Source organism: Setaria italica, chromosome IV, assembly GCF_000263155.2.
Source record: "Setaria italica strain Yugu1 chromosome IV, Setaria_italica_v2.0, whole genome shotgun sequence".
NCBI lineage: Eukaryota > Viridiplantae > Streptophyta > Magnoliopsida > Poales > Poaceae > Setaria > Setaria italica.
The window spans coordinates 233206-258890 of NC_028453.1; the positions used below are offsets into that span (position 1 = coordinate 233206).

The following is a 25685-nucleotide window of genomic DNA, read 5'->3' on the forward strand; positions in this document are numbered from 1 at the left end:
TTAAAAAAGAGTTATAGAAAAGTATTCATGAAGAAGAGAAATATAATAAATAGTGGAGGAGTAGAGAATAGATATATAAAAATAGATGGTAAGTAATAAGAAGTAAATTAGAGTGGGTAGAAAGGAAATAGTGAATAAGAAAATAAAGAGAAGGGGGAAATAAAAGTAGGTAATATATACTAATAAGAATATATTCCCTCGTAGGGATGTCCCCGTCCCCCTGTCTCCAACCAAACGCGGGACGAAGTGGGATCGTCCCGTCCCGTCCCACTTCGTCCTCGCAACCAAACGCACCCTAAGGTTAATTGCATGAAAGGTCGACAAGAATACATGTTGATGATCATGAGCACATGCGCCTCTCAGAACAGAAAGATTGACTGACCTCATTAAGCCATTTCCCTGGCCTTTTCAAGGGTTTGGAGAGGCTGAAGAAGATACTCTGCAAGAGTTTTGATTGCAGGTAATCGAGTTTCTCAACTAATAGGAGCCCCTTCTGCCTCTCAGTTGCATACCCACGCCTGAAATAGTCGATAACAAGTATTACCATGGCAGTTTACTTGGTGCATGTGCATCAGGCAGCAAGGCAGAAGGAAAGGATGACCTGAATATTATGGCATTGGATTGAGCTGCCTTTTTCCAGTCGACGTAAATGGGCAAGGTCAAGAGGTAGTCACTGTTTAGGGCGTATGTCAAGAGCAGATCTTGCACAGAGAGCTCTTCAAACTGAGCATTGCGTAGAAGGTTCATGAAGGAGCGCTGGAACTGAGTTGCAAAAGCAGCTCTTTTCCCCCCAAGAAATAATTCAAGCAATTTACTGTGTTAGATATAAATAGGCAAGTAGACTGACGAATAATTCAATTCCCTTGTATTACCTGGTGTTGGAATCAGGGTCTGGTGTCAATCCGAGCAGAGTTCTCAAGCCCAAGCTTCTGGTGAGGAACAATGTCCCGTCCTCTTGGGTGATGCCAGAAAGGCCAGAGGAGGCTTTGCCGTTGAAGATCGCTTGGACATCGGAGGTGTCAGTCTGATCCTCCTCCTGGTGGCGCTGCGTGAGCGTGTAAGAGGTGCGCATCTCCTCGAGCATCCCCTTGTGCTCGGCGTGAAGGATGGCGTCCAAGCATCTGCACAGGACAAGCACAGTGCTAGCTTACTCGGGATTTGTCTTGTCTGTCCGCACCATCCATAAGCGAAGCGAAGTGTGAATGTGTGATTATAAGCGCAGCGCAGAGCAGGCGCACCTGGTGCAGCGCTTGAAGTCTGCGGCGTCGGCGTCGGAGGGGAACTGGGAGAGGACGGCGTCGAGGAGGGCGGCCTTGGGGATGGCGATGTAGCGCTGGCGCGGGACGTAGATGCCAGGGATGCCCTTCCCATCACTTTCCGGCCCCGCTTCCTCGTTCAAGCCATCGCCCATATCGTCGCCATCGCCAGTGGTGGCCACGCCTTGGTCTGCAGCCCAAGGACCGGAGTCGGAGCGGAGGGCCTCGAACTGGACGGCGGCGAGGTTGGCGGGGCGGCGCGCGGCCGTGTAGGTGGTGGAGGAGGAGGGCCAGGGGCAACTGTAGGAAGGCGCCGGAGCGGCGGAGAAGGAGAGCGGCACGGCGGCGGGTGGGCAGGCGCGCAGGAGGAGCATCGCTGCCGCGGCCGCCGGCAAGAAACTCGCGGGAGTGGTGGTGGCCGCTGCCTGCCTAGTCGGATAACGCCCTGCCCCGCCCCGCCCGGAGCCACGTGGCTGGTTCCTTTCCTTTTCTTTTCCTTTCCTTTTGGGCCAGCAGCCTTATCGTTGCGCTGTGGGCCGGCCCACGTAACAACAAACACGAGACGAATTTGCAAATTGGTTAGCAAGCCGGCCCACTTAACAACAAACTCCGCCGCCCACCCACCAACAGAATGAACAGATAGATCCATACACATCTCTCTCGATCTCGGCAATCGCCGCCGCCGCCGCCCGACCGCCGCCTCCGGCGACGCACCGGTACGCTTCTCCTCCGATCCTTCTCTCACTCTCTCTGCTGTTGGAGAGTTGCTCGCGCTGCATCCGCTTGCTAGCCCGTTGGATCCCTACCCTAGGCCGTGCGGTCCCCCCTTCTCCCCTCCCCGCCGTACGGAGCCCTTGTTACTGGGCTTCCTACGCCTCATGCGTAACCCATCCTCCTCATCTCCCTCCCTCCAGACTAGGCTACTGATTCAGCCAAGGCATTCTTCTCTAAATCTGCAGCTACTTTGTCCATCTCTGTATCTTCCCACCGAGTATGTCATGTCAGTTGCCCCATTTGTATGTCAAATTGTTCTTCAGTGATTTACCCCTTCTATCTTGCATCGGGCTTCAAATCATTTGCAAATTACCGGGGGTCATGCCATGTTAATTTGGTTGCAACTTCAGATGTTTAATAGTAACCCCTGAAACTGGAATGCTGGATTGAGAAATTCCTTTTCTTGGGTCAAAACTCACGTTACCTGTTAGTTTCCTTTATCCGTAACTTCGCACACCTTGTTCTGTTTAGCTGTTCTATATGCTGTATCTATCTAATTGTGTTCACTGTCCTGCAGGACTACAGGACTCATGAGCCGCGCACCTGCAGCAAGCAGTAGCCTACAAGCAGCTCTCTCATACTGCGTTAGGCAAGTCCGCAGCTATGACTACCACAACTATCTATGCCTTCTCCACCTGCCTCCAGCAATGCGCAAGGCTGCGTTCACCTTCCGGGCCTTCAACGTCGAGACAGCAAAGGCCATGGACGTTGTGTCTGACCCTAAGACTGGCCTCATGCGCCTCCTCTGGTGGAAGGACGTGATTGACAAGGTCTTTGCCAACAAGCTGGTTGAGCACCCAGTTGCCCAGGCACTCTCTTCGGTCGTCTCAGACCACAAGGTTAGCAAGCACTGGCTCAAGAGATCCGTGGAGGCAAGGATAAACGACGCCAACCGGGATGAGGGTGCCATTCCTGAGACAAGTGCCGAGTTGGAGAGGTACGCAGAAGACACCCAGTCCACCATCCTTTACATGACGCTGCAGGCTGGTGGGATACAGTCCACTGCCGCTGATCACGCCGCCTCGCACATCGGCAAAGCCAGTGGGCTCTTGTTACTGCTCAAGGCACTGCCTCACCATGTAAATAAGCAAGGGGTGATACCATATATCCCGGCTAATGTCGCCGAGGAGTGCGGCCTGCTTACACGGGAGGGTGGCCGATCGGAGGTCAGGATGGATGAGAGGCTGCCTGATGCAGTTTTCAAGGTTGCATCTGTTGCCGAGGCTCACCTGCTCAAGGCGCGGGAGCTGGCCTCATCTGTGCCAAGGGAGGCGATCCCAGTGCTCCTTCCGGCCTTGCCGGCCCAGGTCCTCCTGGATTCCCTGCGAAGATGCGAGTTCAATGTCTTTGATTCGCGGGTGTCAAGGGGAGTCCATGGGGTCTCTCCCCTGTGGTATCAGCTGAAGCTTAACTGGTACGCGTGGCGAAACAAGTACTGAAGCCGGCCAACATTGTTGTTCTTGGAAATTGGAACGAACTGCAGATTTGTTGTGTTCCATTTAGCAAAGCTGCACTCATGGTTTCGCTGTAAGAAGATGAGCAGCAGTGTCCTGCTAGTTGCACCAACTGGGCGCCTTTGAGCAATTTTGCTGTATCTTGCTCTGTACAATCCCCCACACTCTGTTGGGAAGTTTATGTTGTTTGCAGTACCCCATTTTTACATGAAGATGATGAATACGTGTTGTGTTCTACTGCCTTGCTAATTGATTATTATACTCAGCAAGGCTTGCTTGAACGATAACAATGTTACAGAATGCAGTTTTGTGATTTTTCTAGTTGATTGAGGCTCCAGGAGGATTAGAGTCAGCCTAGCAGGACAGGAGTCTCTCGCCTGCACAGCCTGCAGGGCTGTATTGTATCAATGGAGATCCACCACCTGTTCGCCGAATGCCCGCCCCCGCCATGCCATGAGATGTCTTGTAGGCTGACGGAGGAGGACGCTCTGTTTCTTTCCAACCTCTGCTCTGCTGCCTGCAACAACAAACTCTGCAAGACACATAAAAATCTGGATGGAACACCTCCTTTGCACACATGATTCGTCAGGGTCAGGGTCTCTTGTTATCTAACCAGGTTGAGGTGAACAAGCTCGCCTACCAATCCCGCGTAAACCATAAACAAAACCTCGTTGCCGTCATCTTTCTAAGGTAACCATGCCAATATCACGAAAGGAACCACCTGTTGGTTGAACGATCAGTTTCTGACTTCTTGTGCTAGCCACTAAGTATGTCTTTTGCAAAGCTGCAATTAACTAGGTGCTTGCTCTATTCTTGCTGCAGTAAAAACCTGCCACCTGATGTGTATTACCGCTAATCAGCCACCTAAAACATCTGCCCTTCTCTTTGCTGCTCTTTTCTGCTTTCGTCCTTTTTCTCCACGACAGGAGATTATCATTTACTACTCTGCAGCCTTTTCTGCTCACTTGCAGGTTTTTACTGTTCCAGATTTTAACAGTTTTGCTCGTTACTACCAGCCAACAAAGGTATGTCCAAGTAACTAGTTCACTGAAAATTGTTTCAAAAAGTCCCGCAGCATAACTGCTGAAGTGCTTAACTTTCTGAGAGTATTAGGAAATGAGCAGTGCATGCTGACAAATCTTGAAACTGCTCTTAAACACTTGATCTGGAATTGAATAAACAATTTGAACAAAGCAGTTCCTTTTTTTAACTGCTTCTTATCTGGCTAAGATGAACTCAGAGGCACCAAGAAAACCAACTGTTAATAATAGGATCTGATTAACATTTAGCGTGCTATCGTCCAGTAATCTCTCAAGTAATTCACAACTGGAACTAATTGCCATAAAGACAAACAAGGCTGGATAGTTCGAGTACTGGTGTGATTACATTCCTTCCTGGGATCTGCTGTGTATAATTTGAACATTTGATAGAGTAGTATATTTTTGTGAAAATATCTGTATATTTTTTCTTTACTATTTACAGCTTCATTAGCCTTGATAATATTAAAGAACTAATTAATTGGTCAGGTGATTCTTTATATTGATGCTGGACTGGTCAAGGTTGTTTTCTTGAAGCGTTATTTGAACTGCATATGGCCATGGATGAGAACATATTGCTTAAATGATGGTAATTAACTAGTCTTCCTGCTTCCCTGCAAGATTAGTATCGTTGATCATGACCAAACATAAATTCCGCATACTGAAGTGAATAACCTGCAGTAGAGCTCCACTGTTGCTAAACATGGTGAAAAACTAAACACGAACTATTCTGCTTCTTATTTTACTTCGTTTTCTTTCTTGAAACTGGAGATTTCGCAGCATTTGAGCTGGAATTACTGGGTAAACAAACTCCTCGGAACTGTCAAATAAAAAGTAGAAGTACCAAACCTCCAAGAGGTACTAAGGACAAACACCTGTGCTGACGCTTGAAAGCAACTCAACATAGCCTTTTTGCTTGTGCCCTTTATGCTTTTTTTCTGAGCGTCTGGTCCCCGGTGGAGTAAACAGCAATCACCGATGGAAGAAGCATTGTCCCCTTGTAGGTTGTCCCCCAAGTGAGCTCCACACCGTATGCATGCTTGCTTCTGCCTCCAGAACTAGCCGCATTATTGTTGTTTCACTGTGGTTGCTTGCGGCTAGGGAATGGTCTTCATGTGTGGCTGGGTCTATGTCCAACTCGATTCATGAGTGTATTTTGCTTGGTCCTGAGTGCTGCATGCAGGTGCATCTTAGTCATGCCATATCAATTCCAGGCAAGAGACACGCTGCAATCATTGTTGCATATGCAGCCACTGCAGTCGGCGGTAGGATTGGTGTTCCCAATCCCAGCAGCAGCACGCAAGTTTGGACCTGCCACCTAGTGTCATTCAATCTGAAACCATGAGAACTGTGTTTCATGCTTATTTTCTGCAATTTATATCTAGTTGTATGTTTCTGTGTTGCTCAATCCAAAACCAAAGTACTTTCTAGAACTTCTTCCCACATGAGGCATGCAGCACATAAGAGTTTTCTTATTTCTTCAGGACACATATTTGTTTTATTGAAAAAAACTATACCTGTTCTTACATGATAAGTGACCCTGCATGGTTGCAATCCGTTATTTCTTACTTCATCAGCTTGGTCAAAGGTGGGAGGTGCGCATGAGAGCGGCCGTATGCTCATAAGTTCAATCATACATAGAACTAGCCTAGGAGATAAGAGTTAAACACTAACATTGGTTTCAGAAAGAAATAAAAAAATGTTGAAACACTAGGAACAAGCAGCATTTGGAAAGGATTGCTACTTTGCTAGGGCATCTGGCTTAACATAAACCACATTATCAGTTATTGAATAGATAGATTGAATTGAACTTTTCCTCCCCTGTTTTGAGTGATATTATTTTTCCTTATTTTGGACTTACATAGAAATGAACTTTAATTTCTCACATGATTCCTTGAATTAAATTCTTGATATATTTGGCTTGGTAACACTGCAATCTGTTATTTTTTACTTCATCAGCTTGGTCAACGGTGGGAGGCGTGCATGAGAGGGGCCGTATGCTCATGAGTTCTATCATACATAGCACTAGCTTAGGAGTTAAGAGTTAAACACTAACATTGGTTTCAGAAAGAAATAAAAAAATGTTGAAACACTAGGAACAAGTAGCATTTGGAAAGGATTGCTACTTTGCTAGGGCATCTGGCTTAACATAGACCACATCATTAGTTATTGAATAGATAGATTGAATTGAACTTTTCCTCCCCTGTTTCGAGTGACATTATTTTTCCTTATTGTGGACTTATATAGAAATGAGCTTTAATTTCTCACATGATTCCTTGAATTAAATTCTTGATATATTTGGCTTGGTAACTCTGCAAATTGTGAAGTTATATGCTGATTTATAAATAGGATCGTGAAGCATTTGCCCCTGCTTCTCTGGAATGGCTATAAAGAATTTCGATCTGAATTCAGTGGTCTGTGTCTTGTTCTTTTGCAGCCCAATGATTCGATTAATTTCTGAGATAGGCGGAACAATAAGATCGTCGTTTTTCTTGTAAGGAAAAAGTAAACTGGTGGAAATAATAGATCGATACTGTGGTTATATTTGGCAGCTCGATCATGGGTCTTGGTCCATGATGACATCATACATACTTCTCCAACGTGGAACGAACACAATAATGAGGCAAGTACAAGGAGCCTTTTCCCCTTGGTTGCATAGTATCTTTCTTTTAGTTTCTATATGTGCATGTCCAGAGCATTCTTTCAAAGTGCATCTATCTATATGCGTAACGTAGCGTCTATATTTTCCTTTTTTTATTTGTTCACCTGGGAATAAGATTGTCATATGAATGATTGTGCACATGCAGTGTGGAAACTGCAGAAGCGTATGGCGGATTAACTAGAGATTTAGAAGCGCGACGAGCCGACATGATGGGGTCTCACATGAGGGCTTTCACGCAGGCATCATGTTATCTTCCTCTACAAACAAACATCACCCTCCCCCCTCTCTATCTACTTAATTATACCCACTTCATGCCCCCTTCTCATCTATCTCAGCCTCCATCATCGATCTCATGCATGCATGTTGCTGCCTGCCTGGTTCCCAACACCCCTGCCTTTTCCACACCTTCTTTTTAACCTCATACACGCGCAAATAATTCTATCATATTCTGGTTGCCTTTTTTCCTCTCGGACTGCAGCCACTGACATGCAGGTCCGTACCCATCATTGATCATACCATGTAGTATACACACAACAACTAGGTAGTAGTTGAGAGGGGTGATGCAGGCCCTGCTTTACTGGAATGCGTACTAATGCTTGCATTGCATTGCTTGAAGGGTGTGTGGACGGCACTGCTGCATGGCCGGCTTGGGGTCAGCTGTATGTGGGGCTCTTGCACTATATAAGCCGGAAGCTCTCGATCAGTTGGTGGGAGGCATACATGTCTTCTTTGCTGCTCCCATATTTGCATGCTTTGCTATCTTTGATCCCTTAAAGCAACGGCCAGGAAGCATGCATTGCCCTTCGTTCCCTGCATTGGTACCACTCCACCTTAAGGCGGTGTCGCTATCCGGAGCTTTCTCTCCTGTAATCTTGTCATCTGGCTTGCACTTGCTCCACATAATCCCTGGGCCATGATCACCAGCGTGTTCTCTGTGGTAGGTGAGTTAATGTTACTGTTATTACCCTTTCTTTCACGTCATCAGTTAATAGCCTAATATTTGTGGACTTGCCATTTTTTTTTACCTTTTACCTGTCCTCTAGATAGACATCTCTTTGTTTACTACAAGTATGATGAAATCGCGTTTTGGTTAGTTTTCTTTCTTTGGCCTGATCTGTTCATGATCTGGAGAAGTTTTTCCATATGCATGCACCCTTTGATCTTCTCCATCCGTATCACTTGCTTAAGCATCCTTCTCTAGAAGTATCCGTTAGTTGCCTACTCTTGTCCAGTTCTGCCTTATCAATTATGATCATGTCCTTCGCATCATGTAGTCACAACTGTAGTGGAGGTCTACACATCCTCACTGATTTCTTAGTGTGTTACTCCAGGCCAGGGCACACCTGTGTGACAGAGTTTGATCTGTGATAGGATTTCATGTTCATGTGATCGTTAGTGTGTTGTGTTATTAGAACATAGCCAACCGACAAGTATTGTTATCCAAGAAGTTCGAATGACAGTGACACTACTACCCTGGCCTGAAAAATGTGCCCATTAATTGCAGATAGTGGATGAAGTTTAGGCTCTAAATTAAATAGCACATGTATAATCTAGGGACCGGGCGTTTGGTTCCCTTTGCTTATTTTTAGCATGTGTCACATCGAATGTTTAGATACTAATTAGGAGTATTAAACGTAGACTATTTACAAAACTCATTACACAGATGGAGGCTAAACAGCGAGACAAATCTATTAAACCTAATTAATCCATCATTAGCAAATGTTTACTGTAGCAACACATTGTCAGATTATGGACTAATTAGGCTTAATAGATTCGTCTCACCGTTTAGCCTCCACTTATGTAATGGGTTTTGTAAATAGTCTACATTTAATACTCCTAATTAGTATCTAAACATTTGATGTGACACGTGCTAAAAATAAGCAAAGGTAACCAAACCAGGCCACAGTAAGTCATATATATAGCTGATCTGACACCCTGAACACATATTATCCGAGCAAACTTTTTTAAAAAAAAAGTTATTCAAGCAAACTAGTTGGAACATATTGAAATGTAACGAAACAGCATGCATATATAAAAATCATGTCTCTATTTTTCGTGCATGCCTATGGCCTTCTTTCTAGAAAAGAAGAATTAGACAAATGTATTCTGCTTTTTTAGAACATTAATCCTGTGTGTGTTCTTAAAAGATAGAATGGAATAGGAACTATCAGTTAATGAGCTGATACACCTGCTAGGGCCTAGGGCTGTAGAAATGAATGGATTCATATATGTATTCACATCCCTGCATAAGATCGAGAAGAATGATGGCTCATCCTTCGGACCACATGTAGGAAAATGATCGGTCATGCATTCCAAACTTTTGCTCTATTAACATTTTATTTATTACAACAGTTAACTTGCATTGCACACGCACCTTCCTAGTTACTTTGATATATTTCCACATACTTTTCTAGATAGAACTTTTTTACTTTTATATTAGGAAAAATGATTTAGAGTATTAGAAATATATGGTGGTCCACATATGAACATCTTATATATCATACATATTTGGTCAAGTGTACTGAGCTTTGGGGAGTAAGTTCTTCAAAATTAATTCATAAAGTCCACCTTCAACATGGTTCACATAGCAAACTAAACTCTGTTTAAGTAGAATACTGCGATAAATGAGATGATTCAGTGAAGCATCGTTTTGTGCTTTAGAATGGATGTTTATCTTTTTGCATTTTAATCTTTAGGAATTCCATAGTATCTAACTTGTCATAATAGTATTCTACTTAAACAGAAAAGGTGGTGCCAAAAGTCCATTATATAGAATCACAGCAAAATACAAATACGTAAATATGGTTATGGAGTTAATTTGTTGATAGACCAGCAGCTTACTATCACATAACTGAAAGAGTGTCACCTATTACAAATCATGATTCATGAAGCATCTAAGTTCTCCATGACCTTATTTCATATAGAAACACGGCGATGAAGTATATTCAGTACAACATCCTGAAGGATATAATAAGCAGTACACTGATACACATCTCAATATATGGTCTTATTTACACGTCATTATGTAGATCAAATTACTTAGCTGTCCAATTGATCGATTATGATAATCATCATTATTGTAACTCTTAAGATAATACTTCTATATGAGGTAGTATGTTTGATTAATAATTGCATCATCACTTCCATGGATCAACTTGGCTGCTAGATGTTGACGTTGACGCATAGTCAGTAGCCACCTCTTGCTTCTCATTGACCTGAATAATATCTCCCTCACCAGTATAATCTACACCCTTTGTTGCATCATGACTAAGTTGAGATGCAACAAACTTGTCCAGAACTCTCCAATCGGTGACTTGGTCGACTGCATGCTCCATGAGCTGAACATGTTGGTGAGCATGATGCACATTTGTTTGATGGTCTGGTGAGACCAACAGAGAATGGAAGGAATGACTCTCTAGCTCGTGAGGAATGGTGCTGAGAACATGATGGCTTGGCATGTGGAATTGTAGCTTCAGTTCCCTCTTGTAGGTATTGTTCAGCATTTGGAGGTGCTGTTCTTGCAGCTGCGCCATGCTGTGATGTGGCGGCATTCTGCTCATGGGAGAGTTAAGGTCATGCATGAAGGGTCCATCTTCATCAACATACCAGCATGGTGCATCATGGTCTGATTCTCTTCTTGTTGTTGGTAGTCTCTTTTTGAACACCCTACATACTACCCATCCTTCTTCCTGAAATATAGACGGGTGCATGTTGAAAAATGTAGTTAGTGGAGTATATGTGACTAATCAGAGAACAGGGACCATATTAAATATAAAATAGTACAAGGTTCTTAATAGATTGAAACACATGCATGGGTGCACGCAATAATGTGTTGCACTTCCACCTTTCGGCACACTGACATATTCTTGGTCATCAATTCATGCGATCCTAACGACGAAATATGTATTTCTTGACTAACTCGCAGCACTCTAATAGTGATCTATATACAAGCAAATCCATATGTTCCAAATGCGTGCGATAAAAATGCATGCAAGACGCATCACATCCACGAAAGCAGAAACAAAGTACTAACATAACAATGCAAGCAAGGGCGAAATATCAAATTGTAGAACATTGAGATGTTGACTTGAGATCAGTTCTATTTTTTGGATGGCCATTGAGATGCAATGAGCATGAGTAGAGAGTATCCTTGGAAATAATATTCTCAGTGGTCATTTTTGTTCATGATATTCTGATCTCTGCAGGGTAAAGCCGGTCGCAGTGAGTAACGACGACAACCGACACATGCAGGGCTGATAATCAGCTTGATACTGAGGGATGTCGACCAGTCGATGAATCGACACACACAATGACCACTGAGAATGTGACATTTTTGGATTATTGCCATTTTGAACTTCATGCATGATATAATTAATGTCTTTTGAAACACATTAATTGCTTGTATCATTTTATCATCGAATGAGAAACTTCAATTATTCAACGTTTGATTTGGACATTATTTACCTTTTGTTTGGAATACTCATAGTTACTATCTCCGTCCTTAAATATATGACATTTAGGACAAGCTTGAACTAATTTGCTTGTCCTAGACGTCATATATATATTTAAGAACAGAACGGAGGGAGTAGTAAATAAGATGGAGAGAGTGCTTGCCTGCGGAGGGCCATTCTCATTGGTTTCAAGGCGGTACTCGTGCATTATCCAGTCTGACTTATGGCCGTTGGGAGCCCTGCCCTTGTAGTACACCAGCGTCTTCCTCATGCCCACCAGCTGCCGCTGCTTGTTGGCGTAGATCGGCTTGTCCCTGCCGGTGGCCTTCCAAAACCCGGCCGCGGTGGCCCGGTTGGTCCGGGTGCCCGTTGGGTATTTCTTGTCCTTGTGACTGAAGAAGTACCACTCGTTCTGCTCCTCCTCTCCAGGTCCTCCCAGCCTGCACTTGTCTGCAACCAATAATTGTGGATGAATGTATATATGTCAGACATGTACAGACACTCGATCGATCAGCAAGTAGCTGAGAATATATACATCGATCGAATGAAGAAACATTCGTAAGTTAACGACGACTGACCTTGGAGATCCCATGGCTCTATCTTGTAAAGATCGACATCTTTGATGACGTTGAGGTCGATCCTTCTGGAGGCCACCTTCTTCCTGAGGTAGTAGTCCACGAGCTCTTCATCGGTCGGGTGGAACCGAAAACCTGGAGGAACTAGCTGCTGCGTCTGTGCTTGTGTGCTGCTCATACCCATCTATCGTATCGGTCGACGAGATCTATTATATTGATCGATCTGAAATTAATATGTATAAAGATAGATTATTAGAAGTAATATATATGTAATAACATACATAAAAAGTAATATGTAATAAGCTAGCTAGAGAGATCTCAGACCATGCATGCATGCATCTTTTAATTTGTATCAAGATCGATATATCTATACTAGCTAGCTATCAGATCTATTAGACCCAGCGGCACTCATCCTGCCAGGGTAGTGCAATCGAGATGAATGCGTATGCGTACCATCATAGTTTTAACCTAGCAATGCAAGCGGATCGAGGACGCATGCGATCATGGACAGATAAAAAGTAATACTCGAAGCAAGCATGATCATTTGCAGTAGTGACGCATGCACTAATGACCTCAACGCATGCATGTGATGTATGTGGTGCTCAGCAGCCGAGCATCACCACTCATTACTCTTTGTGGAATGTTTCCCTGCTGCTGCTGCTGCTGAAAGTTTCTCTCATCATACATGTCCTGCAGGCCCTCCCTAGTGCAGGCAGGCTGGCTGGCTGGCTGGCCTCTCTCTCTCTCTCTCTCTCTCTCTCTCTCTCTCTCTCTCTCTCTCTCTCTCTCTCTCTCTCTCTCTACGTACGTACATACATACATACATACATACATACATACATGTATGATGTGCATATATATAGTGTATTTCACCCCCGCCCGGCCCATTGCAATGGGGTCTCCCACTAAAGTGTGGTACTCACGCGTTGCGTGCCTGTCCTATGATCATATGTGCTAGCCTACCTTGTGATGTCTAAGTAATTAACCATCATTTTTTTCGTTCCGAACGATATAGGAAGGACGATATTTGATTAATTTCAACTGGAGTATATATGTTCTTGGTCGCTTAATTGCGGTTCATTGCGTTTTACGTTAGTAAGTACTGATGCAGACTTATGACTTGCAAATGTAAAAGTGCTTGTGGCATGTATGATTATCCTTCATAAGAGAATATAGTATATGTATGCATTTTTTTTTCCTTCTGTAGAGACTATATATGTTGTCCATATATATGTGTACAGTACCATCTTGCCGACACCATCCAGTATAATAAAGGCACATTGGGAGAGGGAATTGTGAAATAAAACTCTAGCTAGAAAAAGGGTTGACAAATCCTTTTGCACAGAAAGAAATTGTGTAGCATAACCACATGCCCAAAAGAGGCAGGGTTTATTTAGTTGCTTGATAAAGTAAGAAAATCATTTGCATATTCATACTTGTATTCTACTACTGAAGATAACTGGTATTAATCGTGCAAAAGCTTGATAATCTGGCCCTTCTGGATTTATCTCTAGAAGACAAAATCATTTGCAACACTGTATGTATGTTATGAACATAATTTTTGTGCGTGTTTCTTAGCTTGTATGTTATTATAAACAGGTTTAATTTGCATTAATTAAAATTTTGATGTTGAATCGATTGCTTGCTTGCTTGAGAGAGTGAGAGAGAGAAGACGCTCCGTGACTTTCTTGCGGTCAAGAACATCTCATATTCAAATGGAACATCTCTAATATCGTATCAAACCGTATATATAGTCCTATCTAGGGTTCTTACTAAATGTAGGTCTTTATATACGCCTGAATGCAACCCAGAGATCCAAAACATGAAAGTGCCATGCATAAGATCAAGAAGAGAGAGAGAGAGAGAGAGCTGTATATATATACCTTTCTTTGATCTTAGTTGGAATCCGAATCAGAGAGATGTGACGAAACCTTGTAGAAATGCAGAAGATCTAGCTTTTGCTAGCTCCAGCTATAGTAGGTAGAGCCAGGAGACAGGAATGAAGAACCTTTTTCGATCTTCCTTCTCCCTGTCTTGTTTGCTCTATGTGTATTCTCTCTCCTTCCCTCTTTCTCTCTCTAGGTCATTATCTGGTTCAGATCCCAAGAAGAATGTCACAGATAGATACACGTACGTACAACAACAAGAGGATAGGATCAGCACAAGAAATGAAAGGAAGAAAGCACAACAAGCTAAGTAGAGATGGATGAAACTCAAGTTTAGACGGTATGCAGCATGAGGTATGATACCTACCTTGCTATAGCATCATGCAAGAGTTCATCGATCTGCATGCAAACCCTCTTGTTCCTCTTCCTTGGCTGGCCTAGCTCAGAGAGAGGGATCGGGGAGGTAGGAAGGGAGGGGAACGGGAAACGGGGACGAACGGGGTTTTGACGATATATCAAAATAAATGCAGAACGGGATTGATGGTATGTGAATAAATGTTGATATAAAGAAACCAATCAAGGGGAGACCTGAGATGAGAGTTAAAGAAACGGATGGATCGAAGCGATCGAGCTCACAAGCAATCTATGGCCGCCGTGAATATCGATCGATCCATCAAAGGCATGTGCAATCAACAAGCTGAGAGAGAGATGATGATGATCGATCGATCGGGGAAGAAGAGCAGCAGTTAGCAGATAGCTAGCTAGGGTACGGCGGTGAAAGGGGAGGAGAGAGAGAGAGAGAGAAGCAGGCAGGCGGCAGGATGGCGATGGAGGTGCTGCGTGGAGGCCGGGCTGGGGAGACGTAGAAGAACAGCGACCTTCACTTTGTCTAGTCCCGGCCTCGACGTGTGGGACCCTCCTCCCCACACGCAAAACTAAAGCTCAGCCCGGCCGACCAGCACCAAACAAATCCCCCATCCACTGCCTCGTGCCATCATTCCTTCTTCCTTCCCATCATCGCATTCTTTTCTGCCTTCCTCCTTTTCCTTTCCCCCCTTGAAAGAATATCTGTCCTAGTACTTCACTCAACTCGGCTCATCACTTGATCGATCATCTTCCTCCAAAAATCCTTTTGATGTATATATAGTGTTGAATGTTGAATTATAGGTTTGTTCTAAGTCAAACATTTTTAACTTTGATTGTGGACAGCAAAAAGATCGTAAAGGTAAAGTACATTTTTCATCGTGAAACTAACTATCATGACATTTAAATTTTTAATTTAAAATAAATTATTTTTAGAGTTTTTTGGTCAACAATAAAATGTTTCACTTCAGGCAAACCTAAAAGCAGCTATGTTTTTGGATGGAGTAGTAATTACGAGGCAGGCTAGCAGCATCGAGACTAATTAGATTATATATATGTTTAGCTAACTAGGGTTTTGCTTTTCAAATGTAGAGTAAATTGGGAATTTCGATGATTGGCCATCCATATATTTTGCCTCAATCTTCCAAGGCCTTCCATCGGCGAAATGAGGTCCATCCCTGATTTTGCTTGGGTTTGACGTGACCGTGTTAATTTCCAACCTGCTGTAAAGGTGTTTAGCTACCTCGGAGATGTAACAAGCAAATTAAGAAAAGATAGTCCTTGTATAAGATAATAATGACATGTACATGATGGGTAGTCTGAACGCCGAAAGAGATGGTTTTACATTTAGTATCGGGTGGTGTTTTGGCCCGGTATTAAAAGGCCTCTAAGGATCAAAAATTTAGGCATGGTACTAATTCTGCGGGTTAGTACCAGATCAAAAGCCGTCCGGTACTGACGCATTGGACGAATGCTTAATTTTCTTGTAGTAATTCCACTTTAATAACTTTTAGTAGTTGGATCATATATAGTTTTCTTCCCATCAAGACTTGTCTTGGTTTGAGTGCATATGTTCAATGCAAGAGGATCGAATCGGCGGAGTAGAAGATAGCACTACTAGGGAAATGGCCTTCTATACCGGTTGGGAATCCCCTTTAGTATCGGTTTCGCAACCGGTATTGCTAGTCCGGTACTAAATGGGGGCCTTTAGTACCGGTACTAAAGGGGTATTAAAAAAAGAAAAGAAATCCCACCCCACCATGCGCCTCCTCCCGCCCGCACCGCCTCCCCCACCTCCCTACCCGCTGGGCCCACCGCCACCCTCCCTCCGCTCACCTGCCGACCCCACCACCCTCCCACCTCCTGCTCACTCACGGGGCCGGGACAGCCAGAGGGGAAGAGACGCAGAGAGAGGAGAAGTGTGGGAGACACGAGGATAAGGTACCGCATGATCCCTTTAGTACCGGGTGGAGAGTGCCTGAGGGCCTTTAGTACCGGGTGCATCCGGTACTAATGGGTGACCTTTAGTACCGAGTGGAGCCCCCACCCGGTACTAAAGGGGGTCACGGGGGGCATCTCGGGAACTATCCGTTAGGCTCGGTACTAATGCTCACATAGTACCGGGTCCAATTGCAACCGGTACTAAGGTGCTGGACGAAAGGCTATTACCCTAGTAGTGTAGGTAGATGTATTTTTCTTGTGTTTCGATGTAAGCTGGACAGGATTATTGCATCATTATGTGTATCATACCTCTCAAAGTATATATATGTGTAGTGCTGGATATGTGTGGGTGAAGCTTATTAATTAGGAACGAGTAGTGGAGATCTATAACAATAATAATAATGTCCCTGTCCTGGCCTATAGCAGCTATATGTATATATCACATTGCATGATTAGGGTTCATGTGTCTTGTATCATTAGTGGTGCATTATGTGCATATACAGACAGAGATCAATCAAGTTCGAGTAGTAGGAGATCAGGAATATGATATATCACAGCTATCTATTTAGATCGGCGTCGATCGTATTGTTTCTCTTTGGATTTGTCATAGCTAGTAGTCCTTATGTTCCAAATTGTAGGTCGTTTTAACTTTTTTATATTACTATGCATCTAGATATAGTGTATTTTTAAGTGCATAATAATATCTATGAATATAGAAAAGGCAAAACGATTTGGAAAGTAGGTCGTAGTTGGTTAGGGTTGGACCCTTTGGACCATGCATATGCAATTAATCCTAGCTTTCTACTTAATTAAGAAACTAGAAGTGGTGAAATCTAGATCATGGAAGATGGGGAAAGCTTTCTACGGAAAGGCCGGGTCTCGTGTTCTAAAGGCCGGCGGAGGCAGAGAGGTGTGTGCGAGAATACAGTTTTGGCTTTTGCTGAAAAGTTGGTGGCTCCGATCCATCCATTGCAGCGATAGAGAGGGGCATGGAGGCGCAGGCGTGAGCTTCACTCGATGATTAGCCTCACTCCTGCTGCACACCCACTACCGGGGATTACCGATCAAATTATCGTGGTAACATTAACCGGTACTAACTTGTTTTACGTAAAAAAACAAAGCCTTGTATCGTACACGGTCTGTGGGAAACGGTATGTGGGAAACGGTCCGTGGGAAACATTAACTGGTACTAACTTGTTTTACATAAAAAACAAAGCCTCGCATCGTACACGGTCTGTAGGATTTAAACCCATGATCTCAAACCTCATGCAAGGCTTCCTTGCCATCCCACCTACGCAGCACATGTGATGGAAGTAGATATGCTTTCGTTTTAAAGTAACTCGTGGAGGGCCTTTAGTACCAAGTGGTAGATCTTTTAGTATCAGGTCGTAACACCACCCGATACTAAAGGGACACCACCTTTAGTACCGGGTGGTGTTACGATCCGGTACTAAAAAGCCTATGGCTGTCCCAAATTTGAACCCGGTGCTAATGTTAGGCTTCTGGGTGTCCCAAATTTGGACCCGGTACTAATATTGTACCGGATCAAAATGTGACCGGTACTAAGAAAGTGGACGAAATGTCATTTTTTTAAGGAGTGACCGCAATTTTTTTTATATATTTACTTGCTCCTGCTGCATTGCGCGTATTGAGCCTCTCTTGGATCATCTATAAATTATATTGCTTTGGTTTGGCATTCTCACTCTTCGTTCTCTTTTTTTTTTCTCGATCGTGTCCTACACACACACTCGCGACTTGAAACAACGAACTGGAAACTGAAGAGCGTCATGGATAATATGGATTAATCGGTGGCTAGCTTGTTCTCAAACAGTACTAGAGGTAGAGATGGAAATTACTAATCCTATTCTACCATAATGACAGAAGCCGTCGGATATGTAATCCTCGTACATACTCCCTCTATCCCAAATTATTATTCATTTTAGCTTTTCTAGATACATACAGTTTGATATGCACCTACATCTATACTTATGTCTAGAAACATAGCAAAAATGATGTATCTAGAAAAAACAAAATGAAGTTTTATGATTTTCAAGTCCCTAGAATTTTTTGCCAACAACATAAGCTATAGATAAAACATGTGTTTGAGCATCGATGTTTAGTATTCTGTTGGTTATGTTGGTTGATTTTATTGTTCAGGCAGTTTTTTGGCCGAATTAGTTACATATAGCTCATGTTTTTTGGTGTTCCTAGTTGTTTCGAGGTTATCATGATTTTGTGTACTTTTTTAATTTCAGATGATTTTATGCCTAAAGCATGAGCTTTGGCTTGTGTTGTTTCTTTGTCCTCCTTGTCGTTCCTATTTTTCTAGAGTAGTATAAATATTTTGAAATTTAAGAGAATTTTTTGCCCAAAGCATGATCTATCTCTCATGTTTTTCAGTCTTCCTCGTCAATCATGGGTTAGAAAAGTAACCAATGATTTTTGGGGGACTTCATATATAGTTGTTCCAATGTTACGAGAGGAGTTTGGAATTTTGCAATTTTCATAGGGTTGTTGCCCACTAGTTCATGTTTTAGCCTCTTGGATAAGTTTGAGGATTTTGAGTTCCGCAGGATCTCTGGCCTGTAGCATAAGCTACATCACATTTTATTTTTTTGCATCCTATGGCATTGTTGTTATGCCGGATTTATTAGTTGATTTTATTGTTTGGGAAGATTTTCTACCAAATTGGTGAGCCATATAGCTCATATTTTTTTTGTCAAGGATTTTGAGTATTTTTCCAATTTCAGATGTTTTTTTGCCTAAAGCATGAATGGTTCACATTTTCCAACCTCCTAGTACTACTTCCTGGTTTTCTAGAGTATACGGATGATTTTTTGCACAAAGCATGAAGCCATGAACCAAATCATGTTTTTCAGCATTTCTAGTCATTGTTGAGTAACCGGAGCTATTGGTCGCAGAGCTATTGTTTATCAGATGGAACCTCTGGGTTTCAAACTTTCAATTCGCTAAGCAAGTCAGTAGTAGTAGATGCATGCCTACAGCCTACCTTAGAGACCGGTTGCTTCATTCAAATCCCAGCCGCCGAGGCGGTCAAATCCCTGGAAGTTTTCGTGCTTTTATCGTGCTAATCATAGCGATCTAGCATGTTCCAACGACCACTCATCACTGCTTTAAGCACTCCATGCCGGTAAACAGCGAGAAAATAATCACGCTAAATTATGCTGCGTCATCGGTCAGCCGGCTCCACCACAAGTAGCAAAAAAAAAAACAGCTGTATTGTGTGACAAGTTGAGTAGGAAGAATTTTACCAATCCCAGAAGTAAAAAACAGGTCCAGGTTCAAGCCAATGAAGACATGTGTCTGATGTCATGAGATGCCACTGGTTCCACACCAATAGATTTTTTTTTAAGTTATAACATTTTCACATGACACTAAGAAGAAAACACTTTGCCTGCAAATTGCAGTGGTGGATTGCAATATCCAACTCTCCACAGATCAATTAAAACATCTCAGGCAACACAGCACTCCTTGCTTGCGGGTGCCGACTGCCGACGGGCTCAATGTAATGCAATGCAATGGTTTTTGCTACTACTACTACACAATTCTCATTGTCCAAGATGCACAGCACAACGCCACCATTTCCATTTCCACACAAATCATGAATGCGGCCTACGAATCAAGTCGAACCTACTTCAATTCTATCAAACTCCTAATCTGCAAACAGCAGCTGAGCACAAGCTGGCAATTTCTGTCAATGGCCCAACGCCAAGGCTAACAAAGAGACCAAAACCACAAGCAGATAATTGTTCAGTTTCGCTGCAGAGGCTGATGAACTTGATGAACCATGAGGCTTCTGAGCCCTGGGGAGAAAGAAAAATAGTTGAAGTATTAGTTATATGAACAGGAATCTAATATCTAGAGCTGTGCGACCAAATAGCATACTTCTGTTTATCCTTGAGGAGACCACAGTAGAGCATGTTGTCTGGAGCCACCATCTCAGTGACATTATAGCCTCCATTTGGATCCACCACCCTGATGTAAGTCTCCTGACCCAGATACCATGTGTCCAGATTTTCTGTGCGCACATTCCAGAAACCTGGGCTGTCAAGTGACAGCATCACAGCAGTCCATGCTCCAGGAAACACCTGCAGTGTCATTGTGTGATAGTAACATCAGTTAACTGCAGGCAGCAACACCTTCAGCAATCATATCTACACAAGTGCATGTCTCTATAATAGTGTGAAAGTAATAGATTTGTATCCACAAGTCTTTGAACATTTCCACCCAGAAATACAATAGGCTTCACAAACACAAATCGAACTTATCCTACAGTAGTTACCTGGGTCGTGCAACGAGAAACACCATCCCACTTGTTGTAAGTCCCACGGCTATTCTCAGTCCACTCGCCATAGTCCATTCTGTTGGCAATATGCAAATGATTCAGTATATAGGAGCCATGCAAACGCGTCAGCAAATGAAATGAGAATCGGAAGCTGTACTCACCCTACAACCCAGAACGCATATCCATCGATATGGTAGGTCTGGACAATTGTGTCGTTGTTCTGAAATACAATTTCCAAAAAGTTCTTGTATGTGGAGTTAATGACAGATGTTCTGATCACCGGCGGCCCATCAATTGGCATTGTAGGGAAGTCAAGTGTGTAGACTCCCTTCTTGTCATAGAGATCTGACAATCTCAGAGGAGTATCAGGTGGGGAATAAGAGATACCACTCAGTGTAGTCCGTTTTTTCCCATTGATGATAACAGGTGGTTCATTCCTCAGCTTGTAAACCTGGCTCACATTGATAGAGCCATAGTGGAATGAACCCTGAGGATTCGGACGAGCAGCACCAGTGCTCACATTCATCCTGGAAAAAGTAAGTTTTTTCAGGCCAAGATATGGATGTGCAGATCTCATCCAGAGCTACTGTATATGCATAAAAGCTTGTGTAGACAGTTTATTGACTGGTAATGCTAGCTAAGATAAAACAAACTAATAACAATGGAGCTTTTTACAGTCACTATTGTTATTGATAACAAACTGAAGATTCTAACAAGGCAGACTGATATAGCATGATGGCTCATATTTGTGCAGAAAAATTCCCAGATGAAAAAACTGCCACAGGCTTTGATTTGTGAAGAAAGGATGCATGCGTCAGACAGCAAACAGTATCTGGGCAAAAAATGTCTTGGAGACCAACATACGACTAAATGCACACAAAGTACAGTACGAGAGAGCCAAAAGGCCATACAAAGGTGTGGAGGAAAACAAATTAGAGAGAGCTACTCCCTCCATCCCAAATTACTATTTGTTTTGGCTTTTCTAGATTCATAGCTTTTGCTATGCACCTAGATATATGCTATGTCTAGATACGTTGCAAAAGTCATGTATCTAGAAAAGCCAAAACGAATAGTAATTTGGGACGGAGGGAGTATATTACAGAACACTACATAAGTGAAGTTAGATAGTAGTGGGTATAGAAAAAGAATTACGGACATTTCTAAGGTCATCACGTTTTAAAATAGGAACTAGGATTACATGAGAGAAAATTAAGCCAGTGATCATTTGGACAGTCAGTAACCAAGAAGAAAGGATTATTTTATACAAACCTGATTGAGCGTGCCTGGTTCATTGAGAAAGTTTTGTCATACTCATCGTTTGGAGGATCAGGAAGAGGACCAGATGCTTTGCCCTTTGAATTTGAATATTGCAAAATTGCAACACCAGTGACTTTGGTCCAGAGTGATTCATTCACAAACCTAGCACTGGCCACAATGTAATAATCACTGCTTGCATTCTGATCCATTGTAACCAAGAAAGAGTAAGACTGGCCCACATGGATGTCGAGATTTGTGAAATTCTGCTTCATTGTGTATGAACCTTCTGTTTCAACAAGGGCCAGGTTGTGGTTCTGAATTCTGAAGTTCAAGCTTGTGGAGACACCCACATTATGGACACGGAAACGGTATGTTTTTCCTGTTGAGGAGCAGAAGATGTCAGCTATCATATTACGACAATGTCAAAAAGCAATCTTTAACCAAACAAACACTACTAGGCCTTGTCACTTTCATGCATCCAAATTCCATGGAAAAACATGGTGTGCAATTCGGTGGTAATATTTAAAACAGGTGACACGGAGAGACAGCTTAATCTTTAAGATTCTAAAAACATGGGAAGCAAAACTATAGAGATAAACTTTTAGGATTTTCTTTTCTATTAACAAAGAGCTTGGTAGAACATATAAGTGACAGAAATCATCTGGTTTTAATGCGACAGCCCAATATGCTGAAAGTGAAGAAAATAAATCACCTGGCTCGACTTTGATAGTCTCGTACTCAATGCCATCCGGGACGAGGGAGTCATTGTACCTATATGGCCCCTTGCCATTCATCAAAACACCGTCTGGCATCCCCAGCTCCTTTCCATCATCAAGCATCTTTCTCAGGTGCTACAGGAAAATGATAAAGACAATGATCACCCGTGATTACTGGAAAAAACTATGTGATGAACCCTGCAGTAAAGCCTGTGATTTTCCGGTACCGTGTGGTTCTTCTTGTACCAGTCCCCGATGAACAACGTGATGTCCCCATCTGGCGTGTCGAATGGGACTGAGATCACGGCGCGGTTGTTGACGGTGATGCCTCCAAAACCCCCGGCGGCACGCTGCATACCAAGGGATGGAAAGTAGAAAAAGCTCCCAATCTGGTCTTTGACTTGGAAATTGTAAGTCCAGTTCCAACCAGGCGGTATCGGGCAGGTTGTGCCGAGAACCCCATCCTGCCAGCAATTCTTTCGGTGCTGGATCCCATCCCTGGTTGAAATAAGAGAGCAATTAATGCTCGATATCACCGGCGTTTGGGAGTCAACAAAATGAAACAGGCCCATAACCAGAAATGCACAAGATAAGAGTCCAAAATGCAGAAGTGGTCACCATGTGATGAGCAGTGGCTCGTCCAAGCTGTTGAGCACATTGACGACGACATTGTAGTTGGTGGTGACATTCATGACAGGGCCAGGGAACTGCTTGTTGATTGCAATCACCTGAAACGAGATAAGAACAGGGTTACATTACATTAAATGTAAGCGCTAGCGAGGAAGCACAGGATTAGATCGGGAAGCGTATGCGGAGATGAAGGGTGGAGTACAGGAGATCTGAACGAATCAGTTCAGTGTCTATGGAAGCGTGGGTAGTTGGTAAAAAAGAAATAAAAATCGAAGTTATTCACAGGTAGGAGTAGGAATTCGCTTGAACCGCACGCCAAGGGGGTTCAACCGTCCGTCGTTCATTTCTGAACTCTTCATACAGTTTTAAAACAAAAAAAATGTTGTTTGAGCCAGTAATAAGGAGCAAAAGCAAGTGTTAAATCCTGAGACCGAGCGAACACTGCAAGGAACGCATCCAGTGTAGATGCAAGTGCGCGAGAAGAAAGCCGCATTTGAGAAATGGAATCTTGGAGGCAAAGCGAAGAGAACAAGGGCTCCAACGCAGGAGTGAGAGGGGATTCAGACATCCAAGACTGAATCTTTCCCGTCCCTAGTAGAATCTTTTCCCTATCTATTAGAAATAAATTAAAAAATCAAATCTTTTGGGCCGCCGTAAGCTTTGGGTCCCGATTTGATTTGATTTGGATTCGATTTGATTTGTGCTGCACGGGATTGGAAGAGATGCAGTGCTTGCTAGTAGTAGCAAGTAAAGCAGGAGAGGGAATGGAATGGAGAGAGAGAGAGAGAGAGAGAGAGAGAGAGAGAGAGAGAGGGAGGGAGGGAGGGAGGGAGAAGCACGGACCTTCTGCGGGACGCCGAGCGGGGAGGCGGTCATGTAGGTGACGTCCCAGTCGAAGAAGGCGAAGGGGTCGGCGGCGTGCGCGGAGGCGGCCAGGAAGGCGAGGGCGAGGAGCGGCGCCAGGGCCACCATTGCTCTCTCTCGCTTGTTCCTCCCTCCTATGGCTATTGCTCGCTTGGCACCAAGAGGGAGAGCCGGAGATGGAGAGGGAGATCCCTGGCTGGATGGAGCCTTGCGGCCGCCTGGGCCTTGGCTTTTGAGTGGGGAGCGGAGAGCGCGTGAGTAGTGTGAAGCGGAGGCAGGGGCGCGGGCGGAGCGGAGAGGTTTCCGTTGGCTGGCGTCCGTCATTTTTGGGGTGGTGGCCTTTTCCTGCCCTGGTGGGGACAGTTCACACCCAGCCCGGAGCCAGAGCAGAGCGGAGCGGAGGGGCCCACCACACCACGACTCAGGATTAGGATTTAGGAGGAGTACAGCTGCGCTTTTGGCTTGTTGACTCACACAGGACTGGACTGGTGCCAAGGCATCCCATCCGCATGTGGAGTCCATGGATGTTTGATCCGACGACATCAGATGTTTAATATCGATTAAAGTAATAAACGTGAACTAATTATATAACTAATTGTATAAGTCGTGACAAATTCGCGAGATTAATTTATTAAACCTAATTAATTCATGATTAGCACATATTTACTGTAGCATTACATTGTCAAATCATAAAGATTTAATAGATTCGTCTCGCGAATTAGCCTTCATTTATACAATTAGTTATATAATTAACCTATATTTAATACTTCTAATTAGTGTCTAAACATTTAATGTGATAAGGACTAAACTTTAGTCCTATCTCTAAACAGGGTCCTAGCTTGCTGCAAATGTCTCGATCCCCACTAATTTTCCAGCCTGTTGCATTGTTTCCACCCAAGACTGGCTTAGGCCTTGTTTGTTACCCTAGACTAAACTTTAGTCCATTTATTTTGGCCTCTTTTAATCTCTAAAGCGCCAAATATAGATACTAAAATGAGGACTAAACACTTTAGTCATCTAGTCCCTTGGAGGTGACTAAAGTGGATTAAAAGTCCTGAAAGACACTCCTGCCCCTCATTTATTTCCCATCCCACCCATCCCGAACCCTTCCTCCACAAGCCCCCTCCCTGCTGCCACCACAATCTCTCCCCCCCCCTCCCACGCCGTCGCACCCGCTCCTTCCACCACCGCATCCACCATGGACGACCACGGGAACGGCTACCGTGACTACTTCTTTGAGGCGGGTTCTTCATCAGCAGCTTGTAGCTTCCCTGCTTCCCTGGACGCCGACGACGAAGACGACTTCGGCCCCTTCTTCCAGCTGGCGGCCTCCAACCTCTCCGCTCCCCGGATGCGCATGGAGCATCTGGATCTCAACTCCAAGGCCGACAGCTTCTCCCACCTTGGCTCATACCAGGAGTACCTGCCGGCGGAAGCTGCTCCTGGCGACCAAGGGCTACCTCCCATTAGATAAGATGTTCCATTTCTAGCTAATTATGTTTTCTGTAATAGA

General features: G+C 43.7%; 4 protein-coding genes and 1 long non-coding RNA gene across 6 annotated transcripts in view; 2 read left to right on the top strand and 3 right to left on the bottom strand.

Moving 5' to 3' along the window:
* The window catches only part of LOC101764585, a 5727-nt gene extending 4017 nt beyond the window's left edge, over positions 1–1710 (bottom strand). The window contains exons 1-4 of one of the 2 annotated variants that reach the window (XM_004964219.3): positions 1239–1710; positions 873–1121; positions 602–781; positions 383–518 (exon numbers count right to left, since the gene is read on the bottom strand). In XM_004964219.3, coding sequence (XP_004964276.1) covers positions 383–518; positions 602–781; positions 873–1121; positions 1239–1630 — 957 coding nt within the window. In that variant the 5' untranslated portion in view covers positions 1631–1710. The remainder of the gene's footprint in view (positions 1–382; positions 519–601; positions 782–872; positions 1122–1238) is intronic. The other variant, XM_012845614.2, reaches the window with a different exon arrangement.
* A 173-nt stretch (positions 1711–1883) lies between these two features.
* Positions 1884–3784, top strand: LOC101765000 (NADH dehydrogenase (ubiquinone) complex I, assembly factor 6). Its single transcript, XM_004964220.2, has 2 exons — positions 1884–1972; positions 2548–3784. The coding sequence occupies exon 2, from the start codon at positions 2561–2563 to the stop codon at positions 3467–3469; it is 909 nt and encodes a 302-aa protein (XP_004964277.1). The 5' UTR covers positions 1884–1972; positions 2548–2560; the 3' UTR covers positions 3470–3784.
* A 4024-nt stretch (positions 3785–7808) lies between these two features.
* On the top strand, positions 7809–11645 carry LOC111256951. Its single transcript, XR_002677217.1, has 2 exons — positions 7809–8124; positions 11389–11645. It is a non-coding gene; the product is annotated as an uncharacterized LOC111256951 (long non-coding RNA).
* On the bottom strand, positions 10001–14939 carry LOC101765394 (NAC domain-containing protein 105). The gene is made up of 5 exons (XM_004964221.2): positions 14463–14939; positions 14093–14299; positions 12213–12432; positions 11798–12084; positions 10001–10872 (listed from the first exon to the last, which is right to left on the bottom strand). The coding sequence occupies exons 3-5, from the start codon at positions 12391–12393 to the stop codon at positions 10321–10323; spliced, it is 1020 nt and encodes a 339-aa protein (XP_004964278.1). The 5' UTR covers positions 12394–12432; positions 14093–14299; positions 14463–14939; the 3' UTR covers positions 10001–10320.
* A 4793-nt stretch (positions 14940–19732) lies between these two features.
* LOC101765799 (monocopper oxidase-like protein SKU5) lies at positions 19733–24460 on the bottom strand. Its single transcript, XM_004964222.3, has 9 exons — positions 24152–24460; positions 23297–23406; positions 22906–23176; positions 22675–22813; positions 21975–22341; positions 20867–21232; positions 20703–20781; positions 20306–20508; positions 19733–20223 (listed from the first exon to the last, which is right to left on the bottom strand). The coding sequence occupies exons 1-9, from the start codon at positions 24278–24280 to the stop codon at positions 20115–20117; spliced, it is 1773 nt and encodes a 590-aa protein (XP_004964279.1). The 5' UTR covers positions 24281–24460; the 3' UTR covers positions 19733–20114.
* Positions 24461–25685: the final 1225 nt, after the last annotated feature.

What these genes read in the sequence shown, in the direction of transcription:
- LOC101765000 (XM_004964220.2), top strand. Translation starts at nt 2,561, where the DNA reads ATGAGCCGCGCACCTGCAGCAAGCAGTAGCCTACAAGCAGCTCTCTCA.
- LOC101765799 (XM_004964222.3), bottom strand. Translation starts at nt 24,280, where the DNA reads ATGGTGGCCCTGGCGCCGCTCCTCGCCCTCGCCTTCCTGGCCGCCTCC. An exon ending in GACTATCAAAGTCGAGCCAG is followed by an intron (nt 22,342 to 22,674) that starts GTGATTTATTTT and finishes GCTCCTCAACAG; the next exon opens with GAAAAACATACCGTTTCCGT. An exon ending in AACCAGGCACGCTCAATCAG is followed by an intron (nt 21,233 to 21,974) that starts GTTTGTATAAAA and finishes TACTTTTTCCAG; the next exon opens with GATGAATGTGAGCACTGGTG.
- LOC101765394 (XM_004964221.2), bottom strand. Translation starts at nt 12,393, where the DNA reads ATGGGTATGAGCAGCACACAAGCACAGACGCAGCAGCTAGTTCCTCCA. An exon ending in AGAGCCATGGGATCTCCAAG is followed by an intron (nt 12,085 to 12,212) that starts GTCAGTCGTCGT and finishes TATTGGTTGCAG; the next exon opens with ACAAGTGCAGGCTGGGAGGA. An exon ending in ATGAGAATGGCCCTCCGCAG is followed by an intron (nt 10,873 to 11,797) that starts GCAAGCACTCTC and finishes TCTATATTTCAG; the next exon opens with GAAGAAGGATGGGTAGTATG.